The sequence below is a fragment of the Gavialis gangeticus genome, unplaced genomic scaffold (assembly GCF_001723915.1).
Source record: "Gavialis gangeticus isolate Ggan-Ray unplaced genomic scaffold, GavGan_comp1, whole genome shotgun sequence".
Taxonomy (NCBI): Eukaryota; Metazoa; Chordata; order Crocodylia; family Gavialidae; genus Gavialis; species Gavialis gangeticus.
In genome coordinates, this window is record NW_017728998.1 from 19,944,127 (window position 1) to 19,961,007 (window position 16,881).

Below are 16,881 nucleotides of genomic sequence, written 5' to 3' on the forward strand. Positions count from 1 at the left end.
GTAGCTACCCTGCTTCCACAGCCTGTATACCTCTTTCTTTGCCCTTAGGCTTTCTTGGACTTCCCTGTTCAGCCAAGAAGACTTCTTGGCTCCTTTTCCCCCTTTTGTGTGCAATGGGATTGTCTCCTTCTGTGCCCATAGGATCACTCCCTTGAGGAATGACCACCCTTCCTGGACCCCCATTTTGCCAATGTTCTTGAGTTTTAACACTGAAGTTAGCCTTTCTGAAGTCTAGCATTTCAGCCCTGCTGGTTAGTTTACCTATCCTTCACCGGATAGTGAATTCAATCAATCGATGGTCACTGTTCCCTAGGTTACCTTGTTACCTGCAGATTCCCCACCAAGTCATCCCCTGTAGCTAACGCTAAGTCCAGCACGGCATTTTCCCTAGTGGGATTCTATACCTCCTGAATTGGGTGGAGGTCCTGTATGCAGGTTATGTCAACAAGTAAGGGGGTTTATTTATGGAATGATAAAGCGTGAAGAGCCAATATGGTCTTGCTGATTGGGCATGGAGCTGGAAGTTGAGAAGTCCCTAAATTCTAATCTTGACTCTGTTTGGAAATCTTAGGGGATGACTCCTCTTTTTTTTTTTTTTTTTTAACTGAGAACTTAATAATGGTAAACAACTGATTGTACACTTTGGAAAATCTCTTACATTGCATTTTTGTTAAGTTTTATCTTGTTCAGTTTGTTATAAGGCCATTATTAGGGTTATCAAAGTAGTTCTGGCTGTGATGCATGCAACATCCTGAGGGCACTAAACTCTTGTCTTTTTCTTTTGACTAGCAAGTAACTTGCATCTTCTTGAATACAGCTGGGTTTGGAGCACATCTACTTGGTTTAGATTCAGCCTGGAGAAGGCTGAAGGTAATTTTTACAGACCAAGGAAAGTAGCTTATATCAGCACCATGAATTGAAGTGTCATATATTTTTAAAATTCTCATCCCATATTAAAGCTTTTGTTAATCCTGAATGATTTGTTTTCAGTACTGCTGCACCTGAAGAGGTTACAAGTTTTTTTTAAGAAACAGACATTGCCACCTTTGCTAGTGCCTTTCTCAACTCAATATTTAAATACTGTAGTTAGGTGTCTACTCAACTCGAGGAGGCAGCTGGCCTATTTTGTTTGCAAATCATGGGACTGGCTGCCATTTTCGAGGGCTTATCATGGTGCCCTTCCCCCCACGCCTCAGATTATAGGGTCCGGTGTCCCTGCCCTCTGCCACTAATTGGAGGAGGGTACTGTCCGTTGTATGGCCTTGCCCTTTACTGCTGATTGGCTGAGAGATCTGTCTGTCATGAAGCCATGCCCCTTACTGCTGATTGGTGGAGAGAGGGAGCATGTATGACAGGCAGCCCTCTCAGCCAACCAGTGGTAAGGGGTGGGGTAGCAGCCATTTTGCCTGATTACTTTCATGCTGGCACCCCCATTCATGCCAGGCTTCACAGCCAGGAGGACTGCTGGCTCCCAATCAGGAGCCAGCATTTATTTTAATAAATTCCCCCCACCCCTTCAGATTTCACAGATTACCTGATTTTATGATTTCTGTGAAATCCATGCAGTTGTGATTTGGGTAGGTCCCTAATTATAGTTATGTCTGCATGGAGTTAACTTGAGGTTCATCTGGAAACTAAAACCCAAGTTTGTAGAAAATATGGCTGCTAATTTATTAAAGTGATGAATACTTTGCACAGAGAAAAATTCACACTGGTGGTTCAGGATCGCACTTTGTGGTGATAAAAGAAGAATTTGGTCTCGGAAGAATTTGAGATATTGGTTTTGACCTCTGAGTCTGGATAACTCCTCTTCTATGCATTTTTTGCTTCCATAAGGCCTTATGGGACTCTTATTTAACCTAACAATCAGATTAAAAATGTGTATCATAGTAAAAAAACGTTTATATTTATTAACCAATTCATTGGTTAACAATGGTTAAATTGCCTTAATAGACCTTTTATTTTTCATTAGCAGCATTTTTTGGCATTTATTTAGCTAAATCCAGGTCATATGATCACATGGGCCGACAATGTGAGGTCACGGTTGGCAGGGCTAACCGGACCTTGTCGTGCATCCACAGGTGCATCTCAAGTAGAGCCAGGGAGGTGATCCTCCCCCTCTATGCGACGCTGGTCAGGCCACAGCTGGAGTACTGCGTCCAGTTCTGTGCGCCCCATTTCAGGAGGGATGTGGACAACATTGAAAGGGTCCAGAGGAAGGCCACCTGCATGATCCGGGGACTACAGGGCAGACCCTACATTGAAAGACTGCGGGACCTAAACCTGTTCAGCCTTCACAAGAGAAGGCTGAGGGGGGACCTGGTGACTGTCTATAAACTCACTAGGGGGGACCAGAAGGGTTTAGGGGAGACACTGTTTCCCCTAGTGCCCCCTGGCATGACAAGGAACAATGGACACAAAATATTAGAGAGTAGGTTTAGATTAGACATCCGCAAGAACTACTTCACAGTTAGGGCAGCTAGGAGCTGGAACCTACTTGCTAGGGAAGTGGTGCTGGCTCCTACCCTGGGGATCTTTAAGAAGAGGCTTGATGACTACCTGACTGGACTCATTTGAGTCCAGTCTTTTCTCCCGCCCAGGCAGGGGGTCAGACTTGAAGATCTACAAGGTCCCTTGCAACCCTACTTCTATGATTCTATGATTCTATTACCTGAAAATTCATGCTGTAAATTATAGTAGAAGAACAAGCATCTTTCAAAAAACAAATCGTCAGAATGGCATGCTTATAATTTTTAAAAAATATTTCAAAAGCTTTTATTGCTTTGATATAGAGAAGAAAAGTATAATAAAATAAACTTTATTTTGAGCAATGAGTCTGTAAACTAGTGACAGTTGTAAAATAAACTGAGAAAAGTGGAAACATTTTTAAAATAGACTGCTGCAAAATATCTTTGTTTGTACACTATGCGACAATGTAAGAGGTCCTTGGTGACCCAGAGAGTTTTACTTCCTGCTCTATGTCCTGTAAGCTTTGATGCTACTTTTTTCCCATTTTCCATCGCAGTGGAAAATACTTAACTTCTTTCTATAGTCCCAAACCTCATTGAAATTTTCCTGAGAGAACTGTCTGTTTTTTTGACCGTCTCCTCCTTCTACAGATCTTACTGCCTCATCCACTTTCTTTTTATGGTATAATCAATACTTGTTTTTGTCTTTGGTATGTCCCAGTACTTAAAAATCTTCCCAGTACTTTAAAATCTGCTAATTCAAAAGGCAATAAAATCATGTCTTGAGCCTTACAAAATATTGTACCACATCTAATATTTCTTTTTTGAGCATAGCATGTAAGAGAAGATCTTCATTTGGAAGGAAGGGGCTCTTAACTTCATAGAGAAGAGGAATTTTCACGTTATAGACATTAAAAAACACGATTTGAAAAGACTTGTGGGTGTGGTGGATAGACAGACGGGGCAGTTAGGAGAAAAAATAACTCTTGCCTGTCTTTCTAACATCTATCTAGCCTTTAAAAATACACTTGTTCTACATCTAATGATTTTTCCTGTGCATCAAGATCCAGTCATGTTCACTTTTCATTCCTTTTTTCCTTTTCAGTATCTTTCAAATATTTTCCCTACATTATCTCATTTTTCTGTTTTTTAGCTTGCTACTTTGTCCCAGTGCCTTCTCATGACTCTTCCCTATTTACTCATTGCCTCTCTCAACCAAGACAACTGATGGCCTGATTCATTTACTTGCTTGAGATGTTAGAAGCATTGTGTTTGGCCAAGAGGAGCATTCTCAAATATGTCCAGCTGCTCTGTCTTCCTTCTTGATGCAGTTCATCCTTTTCTCCTTCAGTGTGGTTGCATTTTTTTCCTGGCACTTCCTTGTTCTACCTACCACTTCTCCTGTTTCTGCAAGACTCTCTCTCATGGTCTTTGTAACATTGCTTGTGTATGCAGTTGTGATGGTTCCCCATCCATGCTTATCTTGTCCCCTCTCAGAATGAAATGGCCTCCCAGCTGTCCTATTTTGGGCACATATAAATAACACGTTGCTACTAAATCATTTCTTACATTCAAAAAGTTGTGACTACATTATGTATATGCTCAGATTCCTTCACTAGCCTCATAAATTTAAAGATCTACTTCAGAATTGTCCTTTTGGCTTTCAAAACTTCATGGCCCAGCCTATATCACAACCACCGTTTCATGTTGTTCTATTCATTCTCCCCTTCTTCATTTAATGCTAACCTCCTTTGCTTTCATATCATCTCACTGTTTATGATACAAATACCTTCTGTACAGTTGCTGCTGCAAAGCTCTGTTTCCCGACTTCATTTACTTTTAATTCTCATTTGAAAATATTTTCCTATTCCTTTTCACTTATATTCCTACAAAGTTCTCCTTGAAATTGGGGTTTTCCCCCTAACCCCTTTATTCTTTAACTACATGATATGTTTTCTGAGTACAGACCAAGTACGGATGTATTATTTCCTGTTTACTCTTTGTAACATACTACATTAGGTTTCAGTCTGAATTGCAGTAAATTGTCTTCTTGCTGGAAACGATTAAAGGGGTGTGTGTGTGTTTGTGTATGTGTATGTACGCGTGCATGCGTGTGTGCATGTGAATGAGGGGGAGACAAAAAGTAGATTGAACTCACACAGTCGCACACAAAGATGGTAATGACAGTCATAACTGTGAAGGTTATGTGGGTTGTGATGTCCTCAGCAGTCTGAATTTGGTGTATATAGGCTTATCTCCCAAATCTTTGCCAGTGGTTTCTTAAATTTATTTATGGATTACCTCTAGCTCTGCAGTGGACTTTCTTTCTGAATCTCTTGTTCTTATATCTGTGCCTATTCTACTCTGGATTTCATGAACATGTGTTTCAGTATCACTTAGACTTCAGTTTTGAATATTTGCTCTTTCCAATTTTATATATAAGTGGTCAAAGAATGAGACTTCTATACAGTTTTGACTTCATTTGGATAAGAGCCTTAGGATTTGGCCCAATATTAGTTGAAGTAATAAAAATTCCTGATTAACACTTTAAAGTAAATATGAGTTAAAATCTGAAATGGTCACCACAAAAAGTCCATCTGGTACCTATTTTTGAAAATCTGACTCTGTCCCACTTGGAATATAATTTTTAGTAATATATCACTTAAGCGTGATAATAAAAGTAGTAAAATTGAAAGCTTTGGGAGCTACAGATGAACATAACTAAAATTAGTGACCAGCATGATGGTTTCCTATATAAAAATGTTTTCTTCGTTCCTCATAAGTTGTTTAAAAGCACAAAACTTCATTTTTTATCTCACCCCTGTAAAATACAGGATATTTTTGGATGAAGGTTGTGAAGCATGGCTTTTCTGTCGCATAATATTTATCCTTTTTTCAAGAGCATACCAGCAACTATGTGTATATATAGATACATATCTATACACACACACACAACCAACATACGTTACATAAATATGACTTTTGTCACTAGCTGGTTGTGCTTTAGAGACCCATATGTTTATAGTAATTACACATGTAAATATATTTACGTTGTGTGTGTTTGTGTATAAAGAGTATAATATAAGTATACTTTTTTTTAATAATAGCAGATTATCCAGTCAACATCTGCTCAAACTGTGAAACGAAACCCTGCCTGCCAGACTACCCAGATTAGGATGCCAGTGGTAATAACTCAGCCCATTAGACCACAAGGTATGGGTTTAACTGTTTTAGTGAGATTGTTACATTTGTATGAATTTCATTGTAATTTTATTACAAATTAGTAGCACGGAAAAACTTACAGTGTTGACATTGGCAGGCTTGACATGATTTTATACCTTACTGGCCGAGTATGCATGTTTTCACTATGTAATGTCAACGTATTTTTAAGACCAATATCGTTAATTGTTTTGTAAATATACTTTAGGACAAAATCTTGAAGTGATCAGTCTTTAGCCGGCAGTTTCTCATGCAAAGTTCCTGTTGAAGTCAGGGATATGGCTCTTATTGTTTCATTTTAAGATTTTTTTCCCTTGGGGTAAGAAAGAATTTCTTCATTTTTCTGATGCAGCCCTGAGAATGCTTCAGTTTAATCCTCCTGCTTTAGCTTTCACCCTGGAGGCCACACATTATAGCCACTATCTTTCTAACTGCAGAGAGAGTCCAACTGTAGGACTCCCTTGAGAAACTTCTGAACTACATACCTTTTATCTGCCACCAGTTACTCTTTTGTGATCTAGAGGGCTGCAGCATACCTTGCCACTATCAGTTTCAGGAGCAAGAGGCTAGGTATTGAACACAGTTCTACTATATAGTTGTGCAAAAATAAACGAATTGGGTGGCTGATTCCATCTGTTGCCTTAAGAGAAATTTTGGAGCCCTCCTGGTTCCTTATCATTATGTGCATTTGTTAATTCTGTCTTTAACTACTTGCTGTCCTTAACCTTTCTGATCACAGTCTTGTTAATACCTGTCAGGATGCACGGGCAGTTAAATAATTGTGGATTAGTAATGAGATACAGAGCTTGTCGATTTTAGGTCTCCAGTCCAAATTCAGGGTAGACTGGGATCGTCCAGAAATCTTTATTGTCAGCCTGGCATACCGTATTTACTTACATACCTTCACCCCCTTTCCCCTCCTCCAAATGAGATGTACTTTGTTTTGGGAAGGCAGCATCTGGAGAAATCTTTTTTTTTTTTTTCAATCTTATCTGCCACAGCCCAGGCTCACCAGAGCTGAACATTCCCTTGCCAGCATCACTCATCCTCTAGTTGCAACATCAAAAGCTTTGGGTTTAACCCTACCATAGCCGCTGCCAAACTGGCAGCAGCTTTTGGCTGAGCAGCTTTCTGCCATGGAAATCAGCTTTTTTCCTTATAATGCACCTCCCAGTTTGGGAAGATTGACATTTAGGGAAAGGTGTGGCTGGTCTGTAAGTAAACATGATAAATTGTTTGCACTTTTCTATTCCCCTGTAAGTTTCTGAGGTGAGTATTTGTCGCCATCACAATCCAGCACAACTTAATATTTAACTTGCCATTCTCTTCATAGAGGCAAAAGGGTCAATGGGCCTGGAAAATGAACTGTCCTTTCACTCTGAGGATTTCTTGCTACCAGTCAGTGTTGAAGTGCGTTTATTTTTTGGGACAGGAGTTAATAGTAATCTTATGCTGATTAACAGAAAAATCTCTAATAGGTCAGTGAGCTCTCATACTCTACATCCTAAGCAGGGTGCATCAATGCAAGAGTTAATTAAGTTTCCATACCCAGACGTTATTTGGTCTTTTTTTGCCAACACTAGGGCTAATTTTGATTTTTACTCGCATGAAGTAGATGTCTTTCTGTTAGACATTGGCTTAAAAGAACAACTTTATTTCATGCTTGATTAATTGTTTGGACATCATCTGGTAACAGTTTAATTGACAATCTGGTATAAAAAATAATTCTGAGCATTTATATAAAGCTTTATAAAGCTTTTACAAGCATTTCCGTATCTCATAGCACCACAGTGTGAGCATTGTTTTATCCCATTGTTTACATTACATTACTGCTTTAAGTGCACTTGAAAGTTATACTGCCATAACTGTCTCACATAGGAATGTGACTTTTTTGCTAATATAGTTATACTGATATGTGCCATAAACTGGAAACACACAAGCTGCACTTTGCAGTATAATTTATTTTACTTCCCTCTCATGAGTAAATGTATTGGGATAAAGTATCTATATCCTGGAATACCCATGTAAAGGAGTTGTACTGCTTTTAATATACCATCACAATTAAATCAGTAGAACTTTTTGGTATAAGCCAGGTGTCGATGGTTATACTGTGTAGATCAGGGGTGGGCAAAATATGACCCATAGGCCAGATTTGGCCTGGCAACAGATTCAATCCAGCCTGTGGGCAGACAGCTGCCAACTCACTGGATCTGGCCTATGGGCAGCCAGTGGCTCTGGCCACTGCGTAGTGTTGTGGGGGGGTGGGGACTGCTTCAGCCCAATAACATCAGGCATCAACTGTGGACCTAGGCGGGGTTTCCCCTACAGTGGTGGTGGCATCAGCTGTGGATGCAATGGACAGGCTGAGGAGCCTGGACACAGAACCTGCCACCAGCGTCCGTAGCTGACCTGTTGAGCTCTTGGTATGGTAGAACTTCTGCATGGAGCCCTGACCTGAAACCTGCCAGTGCAGACACAGGCAGGAGCTGCTGCTGCGCCAGGAGAGCAGCAGCATTTCTCTCTATCTCTTCTGTTCTCTCTGTCTTTATCTGCCTCCCATTTCCCCTCCTTCCCCTTCCCTCCAGAACCTGGCTGTAGCTGATGCTGCTGCCTAGCCAGCACTGCAGCAGCTCCTGCCTGGGTCCACAGCTGAGCATCAGGGATCTTGGTGAACTACAGTTCTGAAGGGAGGGGAGGAGTTGGAGAGACAGACAAAGTGAGACAAACAGGGATACAGAGGGACAGAGAGACAGACGGAGGCAGTCAAGGAAGAGAGAGAGACAGACAGATATGCACATGGCCCCTGACAGGTCCGCAAAACTCATTTAAGTGGCCATGCAGCTGAAATAATTGCCTACCCCTGGTATAGCCACACTCACACCCATACCATCACCTGTACCAGTATAACTATTTCTGTGAAAATTCACAGCCCTTTTCAAAGTGGACTGTACCAGTATAAAAACTAAGGCCTTCTAAATGGGGAAATGAAATGAGACAGGTAAAGGAACTTGCCAAAAGCCACAAAAACATCAAATCATTTACAGAGCTAGGAGTAGAACTGTAGACCTAGTGACTCCTAAATTAATCTCTCCAGTCTGTGCTTCCTGCATTTAAATCTAAGACCTAATGATGATAGACTCTGTATATCATTACCAATCCAATGAGATAGCCAGACTCACAGTTGATCTTAATTTACAGAAATAATTGTAAATTGTGTTGTGCTGCCTCATAAAACAAGTCTGGTTTTCAAGGTTTTGTATCATTGCTTTAGGCCCTGCAATAACGAAGTATGTAATTGAGGAAATTATTATTTAGATATCTACAGTGCAATCTAAATCAGAAAGGTACTCCATCGCAGGTTTAGAACCTTATATTTAATTAGTCTGTCAGTCCATTTAAGCACAGTAATATTTATGGGGTGGTGCATTAAATTCGACTTGCTTTTATACATAGTTTAGACATGACATGGATTTCCAGAAATTAAAAGATTAGCAACTGTATTGTACTTTCTGTATAATCGTGCATCAAAGTCAACCAACCATAGAAAAACAAAGTAAAGATGCTAATTAATTCTAGAGACAGATTAGTAATATTTCATAATTCTATTTTAGACTTATTCACTGAAGTTTATTACATTTTGCCAGAGCCATTACAACTGCTTTTATTATTAATATCCTTTGTGTATCCTGAAAGGATCCTGATACATTGTGAACTTTGTTGTTGTTTTTTCTCCTGTTGTAATCATCCTGTTTCCAAGTAATTCAGCAAAAATTCTTTTAAATTAGTTCATCGTAAATTGAACTGATGAGCCTAAGGACTGATGGCCTTTGCATAAGAGTCTTGAACATATTGAGTCTAAAATGTATTAATTTCCCACAGCGTGAATTCCTAAAACTTACTTTTAGATTTTCCATGACTGTGGGTCATGCTGCAGTTTCTGTAATACAAAGCAGACTCAGCATTGAACAAGGATGGCAAATGGATTTTGGTTTGAGAGCTCTGGATGAAGCTGAACAAAGCTTAGAATTAAAAAAAAAATGCTCTGCTCAGTGAAGGCAAACCTCTTTGTTTTAGGTACTAAATATTATTACAGAATGTATTACTTGACCTAATTATACATTAGTTTTTTAGGGTTCATGAAAAAGTAATATAGAGTCACAAAGGTTTGTGAAAATGTCTACCTGAGGACAATTTAATCCTAACACAACTGCAAAGAGGACTGTCAGATACTATTTTAAGTGCCTCAGGGTCTTTACCTATGCACATAACTTTCATTATATTGAGAAATGTGCACAAGAAGGTAGAACTTAACATCACAGAAGACCTCCTTTTTCAATATCATTCATATGCCAAAAATTGGTTTGAACTGTTCAAGGATAAGTGAATCAGACCAAAAAAACCCAAACCCATATTCTAGTAAAATATTCAAAGCAGTCAACTGAAGTTTCACTTGGTCAAATCTTTTTCATCCAAGGACTGGTACGATGTTTCCTGAAACTGGTCATCTAGATATGTTGATTTATGGTAATTTTTTACTGCAAATTAGTAACAGAAGCTTGCAATGAGTTTTGTTTAGGAGTTTCGTGGGGGCCAATGGGAGTTAAATGTCCACTTATTATTGACTTACAAAGGCCTTAGGCCCATTAGGAAAAATCACAGGGTTGATTTATGTAATTATGTACTTATAAGACTATTTCAAAGAACTTACTGCTTACGAAATATTATTAAAATGAGAAAATAGGTTTAGATTTTTAAGAGGATGTTGCTATTTTATATTTTATAGCTACATATTTTTGATTATGTACAGGGTAAAAGTAGTAATGAAACAGTAAATAAAACTCATGTATTTGATTCTGAAAATGTGTGGGGTATCCATAACAATGACAAGCCAGTATATAGGAAAAAAATAATTTTTCCCCTTTTAAAACATGATAAATAATACTGTAGTCTCTAGCATATCTTTAAATGCGACTTGTACCCAAACTCCTAGAAAGTACCACTTACAGGTCCTGATTGTTTATTTTGTACAGATCATGTAGAAGAGCAGTTTACCAGCAGTTGCAAACACATTTATAGCCATTATGTGTATTATAACCAGCTATGGCCAATGGTTTGCAGTGTTAAGCGTCTTCAGGTTTTTTCATCAGTGAAGAATTAATACATCACTGTCAATATGCATCTTTAAAATTTAAATTGTTTTCTCTTTCTTCAGCAAAGGAATCCGTAAAAATAACAACTTGCTTTTGTTTGCAATTTACAGACAGTTAAATTTAGTTCCTGGACAGAAGGTTCTTTGATGTAAATTGTCTAAGACAGCTCATAATAACATTGCTTGGTGTTTTTCAGGCACAGTAGGGAAGGCACCAACAATACAAGCCAACAAAAGTCCTGGGGGCGTTGGTGTTCAGGTCTCTGCAAATCAGAAAAACAAGCTGAATGACCCTGGAGGTGGTTCTTTCAGGTAAAAAAAACCCACAAAAAACAAAACAAAACAAAAAAGCCTTAGAATAGGCTTAACACCAGAGGGCAGTATTTTACAATAATTCCAAGATTATCCATGCACTTTGATTGGATGACAGCTACTTATTTAGTTCTATTTTTTAATAGGAAACATGTCTGGAAGATCTTTTCCTAAATGCAGGGTGTTGAACATTTAGTAAGTCTTCCAAATCACTTTTGGAAATGGAGTTACATAGATGAGGACTTCCTAAAAGTAAAATACATCTATTTTTGTGGATCAGATTTTAACTTTCATATGAAATGTACTTTGCTGAGAAGATCCTAATTGTGACAACAAGGCATACTGTATGTAGATAGGCTTGTGCAGTTCAGCTGCAGGTATCGTCTCATAAGCCTAAGGGAAATGCTGGTTTTTATAACAAAAGAAAAAAACTTCATTGCCTTATCTGCTGTTGATGTAAGTTGTTTGTGCAGCACAATTTAGGGCATTCTTTGGGTTCCCATAGTGGTCAGGAGATTCACTGGTTCAAGCCAGTAGCCTGGGTGATTAAGCAGCTGTGTTGGTTTAATCCTTTCAAACTTCATTATTAACATTATTTACGTTTATATATTTTGGGGGTTGCACTAGAAAACTGATATTGAATTTACTGCATTTTCCTTCCCCCTACTTACCTTTTAGATTAGTTTCATGGATATAAGTATATTTTGAGTTGTTATTTTAAAATATTTTCCTTTTCTTTTTGTTTACTTGCTTAAATAAGACAGTACTTTTAGACTTTCAGATTCTTCCTTTAGGATTCTTATGTTGACCTGACCTCATCAAACCAGTAATTAATTGACAGGCTTAGACCTTTGCAGGTAGAGTTAAAGAGAATTTGTAGCCTCTGTGAAATTGCTCTGAGGCACGTCAGCACTGCAACTAATAGTGGTAGTACTTAGTATTAATCTAGAAGTAAAATCATTCAATTTTTTATTTTCCAATGCTTTTGCCTCCCACTGAGTATTTAAATGATTTAAAATGTCTGTTGTGTTCAATTGTACTGTCTTAATAAGTATTTTTTATGTTAGTAAGTAACATGGGCACTTATTCTTCGTTAGTATAGCTTTCAATTTTACATACACCAAAAGGGACAGCATTTTTTTTTACTGGGTGTTGTAAACTGTGCCAGGATTGATTCTTGCATTCACTTAGTTTATACATAGAATATATTAGGTTAGTTGGAATTGTTAATTTTCCCTTGGGGAGAAGCAAATGCTGAAGGCACTGATTGATAAATCAATAAATCTTTAGTGAGTTTGGTAAATAAGCTGTCAAGGGTGTATGTCATTTTTCCTCTAGAGAACAAATTTTAGTCTGAATGAATGTGTTTGTTTCCTTGCATTGTATTCTCCTTCAAAATACTAAGACACAATGCTGCATTTAAATAAGTCCATAAAATTGCAAAGATTTATTAAACAGCAGTAGAGATCAAGTTTTTTTTCCTTGATATCTTAACAAAGAATTCAGTTGTTTGCATATTTGCATTTCAACCCCTAACCTTTCCTGAGGACAAATAGATGTCTGACTATTAAGCCTCAAGGCAGAGAGCTGGAAATCTGTATTAATCCTCTGAATGCTGACTAGTTTTCCTCAACATTCCCAGCGTGTGTGAAGAATGTGTTTGTAGCCAGAAGGCAAACTGGCATCTAAAGCAAAGCAAGAATTTTGAAAAATAGTTGTGTTATGTATAAATTTATTTTGCCCTTAGTGCTTTATTATTGCATATTTGTTTCATTATTTCATACTCTACTTTCTTTAAAATAACTTAGTTTAGTTTTTCACTCTTATGGGTAATGTCTTGGTCAGTAATGGAAAACTGAACTTTTATTTTTCCAGTTTCTTCTAATCATGTTATTTCCAAGTCTTGGATATCTTACAGACCTGTTTTATTTTCCAAATGAAAAACATACTGAAATGAATGAAAGATTTACACATGAGAGGGATGTAGGAACTGATTATTTCACAATATTATCTATAATTACTATGTTATAAAAATGCTGCTTTGGTTCATAGCTTATTTTGAAGTGATGGTAGCTGTTCTGTAGTTAAGATTGAAGCTGATAGTCTCTTGCAAGCTGTTTTCCATCCTGTAGTTTTGCCAAAATAAAACTCAAATCCTCCTGAAACCCGTGTGTCTTCTTATCTTGAGATAAAATCTCATTCTAGCTAAAATTTGTCAAGAAAGAGGATGCAAGTATTCCATTAATGTGGACAGGTAATTTTAATGATGCTTAGAGATGAAAATAATAATGTAGATCTTGTTAACATTTTTACTAATTCTACAGTTGGTGCTCCATTCTATGTATTATAAAACCATAATGTAAATAATATAGTAATACATCTCCAACAAAGCTTTCTGTAACCAGGAAAGAGAGATGAGTAGAAGCCTCCACTGTGGACTTCACCTTGTTGATCTAATCTACTAGAAGACATACAGCTGTGACAGTGTAGTATACCATATATAGAACGTGATGCATGGAGTTAAAAGTGCAGAAGATAAATGGCTAGTTCTGTAAGAACTACTTCACTGTCGGGCGGCTAGGATCTGGAACCAACTTCCAAGGGAAGTGGTGCTGGCTCCTACCCTGGGGGTCTTTAAGAAGAGGCTTGATGCCTACCTGGCTGGAGTCATTTGAGCCCAGTTTTTCTCCTGCCCAGGCAGGGGGTTGGACTTGAAGATCTACAAGGTCCCTTCTGACCCGACTTCTATGATTCTATGAGATAAATATGGTAGTCCAGTGGTAACTGTGTAATTTAGATTTTGTTCATATTAAACACGGCTTAATTTTTTATGAGGATTTTTTTTTAAGGGTAGCAATAACATAGTATAACTTCTCTAGATTCACAGCACTAGAGAGTTAATTTTCTGAAAATACAAGTGACTTCACTTTTGTGTGTATGCCATTGTTGAATTGAAAGTAGGTGTGTAAGAGAGGATATTAGTGTGTTTTGTACTTTGGTATCCTAATGGATGCTGGACACATGTACTTAAATGTTGATTTAATGGCTTTGTGGTGTTTGTGTTTTGAAGAAATACTTCTGAACAATATTAAACCTAACAAAACAGAGTATATTGTGTGGGAATTACTTGTATTAGGCAGGATGGGAATTCAGCAATAATTTCTGTATTACACTCTCCACTCTTTCTTGCCACCTCGCTGCCCAACTTGGCACATTTAATAGAATGAGGGCTGGACTAGATGACCTCCTGGGGTCCCTTCCAACCATAATTTTCTATGATTCTATGAATCATAGAAAATTAAGGTGGTGTCATCTAGTCCAACCTCCTGCTGAAAGCAGGACCATCCCCAACTATATCATCCCAGCCAAGGCTTTGTCTAGCCTGGCCTTAAAAACCTCTGAGCATGGAAATTCCACAACCCATGTGGGTAGCCTGTTCCATTGTTTTACTGCACACCTAGTGAGAAAGTTTTTCTTAATATCCAACCTAAACTTCCCTTGTTACAACCTGAGACCATTGCTCCTTGTTCTGTCATCTGCCACCACTGAGAACAGTCCAGCTCCATCCTCTTTGGAACTACCCTTCAAGGAGTTGAAGGCTGCTATTAAATCCCCTCTCAGTCTCCTCTTCTCCAGACTAAATAAGCCCAGTTTCCTCAACCTATCTTTAGAAATCATGTCTCCAGCTGCCTAACCATTTTCATTGTCCTCTGCTGGGATCTTTCCTATTTGTCCACATCCTTTCTGTAGTGGGAGGCCCAAACAGGGAACAGTACTCCAGGTGTGGCCTCACCAATGCTGAAAGAGGGGAAGAATCACTTCCCTTACTAAATGGAGGAGGCAACCTAGTGACAGATAATGTGGAAAAGGCTGAAGTACTGAAGTACTTGCCTCAGTCTTCACTGGCAAGGTCAGCTCCCAGACTACTGCACTTGGCAGCACAGTTTAGGGGGGAGGTGAGCAGCTAACTGTAGCCAAAGAAAAGGTTAGGGACTATTTAGAAAAGCTGGATATGTACAGGTTCATGGGGCCAGACTGGATGCAGCCGATGGTGTTGAAGGAGTTGGCCAGTGTGATTGTAGAAGTTACTGGCCATCATCTTTGAAAACTCCTGGTGAACAGGAGAGGTCCTGAATGATTGGAAAAGGGAAAATATAGTGCCCATCTTTCAGAAAGGGAAGAAAGAGGTTCCAGGGAACTACAGACTGGTCAGCCTTACCTCTGTCCCTGGAAAAATCATGGAGCAGATCCTCAAGGGATCCATTTCTAAGCACTTGAAAGAGAAGGTGATTAAGATCAGTCAGCATGGATGTACCAAGGGCAAGTCATACCTGACCCACCTGATTGCCTTCTGTGATGAGATGAGTAGGACTGTGGATGTGGGGAGAGCAGTGGACTTGATATACTTTGACTTTACCAAGGTTTTTTATATGGTCTGCTACAATATTATCACAAACAAGCTAAGAAAGTACAGGTTGGATGAATGGACTGTAAGGTGGATAGAAAACTGTTTGGATCATTGTGCTCAAGAGAGTAGGAGTGTACGACTTGGTGTCTAGTTGTCAGCCGGTGTCAAGTAGAGTCCCCCAGGGTTGGGTCCTGGGGCCATTTTTGTTCAATATCTTCATCCGTGACCTGGAAAATGGGATGGAGTGCACCCTCAGAAAGTTTATGGGTAGCATCAAGCTGGGAGGGAGTCGTGGATATGCTGGAGGGTAGGGCTAGGATTCAGAGAGACCTCAACAAATTGGAGAATTGGACTAAAAGAAATCTGATGAGGTTCAGTAAGGGCAAGTGCAAAGTCCTTCACTTAGGATGGAACAGTTGTAGGCACTGGTACTGACTGGCTAAGCATCAGCTCTGTAGAAAACGAGCTGGGGGTTACAGTGGACAGTAAGTTGTGTATGAACCAACAGTGTGCCCTTGTTGTGAAAAAAGCTAATAGCATACTGGGCTGCATTAATAGGAGGGTTGCCACCAGATATGGGGAATTGATTCTTCCCTTCTTTCTGGCACTGGTGAGGCCACATCTGGTGTACTGTGTCCAGTTTGGGCACTCCATGAGAGAGAGGATGTAGACAAATTGGAGAGGGTCCAGCAGAGGATAACGAAAATGGTTGGGAGGCTGGAGACATGACTTATGAGGAGAGGCTGAGGAAACTGGGCTTATTTAGTGTGAAGAAGAGAAGACTGAGAGGGGATTTAATAGCAGCCTTCAATTCCCTGAAGGGTGGTTCCAAAGAGGATGGAGCTGGACTGTTCTCAGTGGTGGCAGATGACAGAACAAGGAGCAATGATCTCAGCTTGTAATAAGGGAAGTTTAGGTTGGATATTAAGAAAAACTTTCTCGCTAGGAGGGCAGTAAAACACTGGAACAGGCTACCCACATGGGTTGTGGAATTTCCATGCTTGGAGGTTTTTAAGGCCAGGCTAGACAAAGCCCTGGCTGGGATGATATAGTTGGGGATGGTCATGCTCTCAGCAGGAGGTTGGACTAGATGACCTAACCTTGCTGCACCAGGAAACTGTAAGTTGGTGCGACTTTTGCTGCTACTCTCACCCTGGGAGGGCTGCGGGCTAGGGGTCTGCCCCGGGCTCTTCCCAGGGGGCATGTGCCCCCAGATATGTGCAAGAAGAGAGCAGGCTGCTGCTGCAGGCTGGGGCCAGCAGCAACACTGGGCTCCTCCTGGTGCTCAGGGCAGGTGGCAGGTGCCCTCTGGGGAAAAGCCCAGT

The 16,881-nt window shown here is 39.5% G+C and overlaps 1 protein-coding gene across 1 annotated transcript in view; it reads left to right on the forward strand.

The window, feature by feature from the left end:
- LOC109289519 (transcription initiation factor TFIID subunit 4-like) overlaps window positions 1-16,881 on the forward strand; it is a 315,986-nt gene that overhangs the window by 55,692 nt on the left and 243,413 nt on the right. The window contains exons 8-9 of the mRNA XM_019505573.1: window positions 5,576-5,681; window positions 11,034-11,148. Coding sequence (XP_019361118.1) covers window positions 5,576-5,681; window positions 11,034-11,148 — 221 coding nt within the window. The remainder of the gene's footprint in view (window positions 1-5,575; window positions 5,682-11,033; window positions 11,149-16,881) is intronic.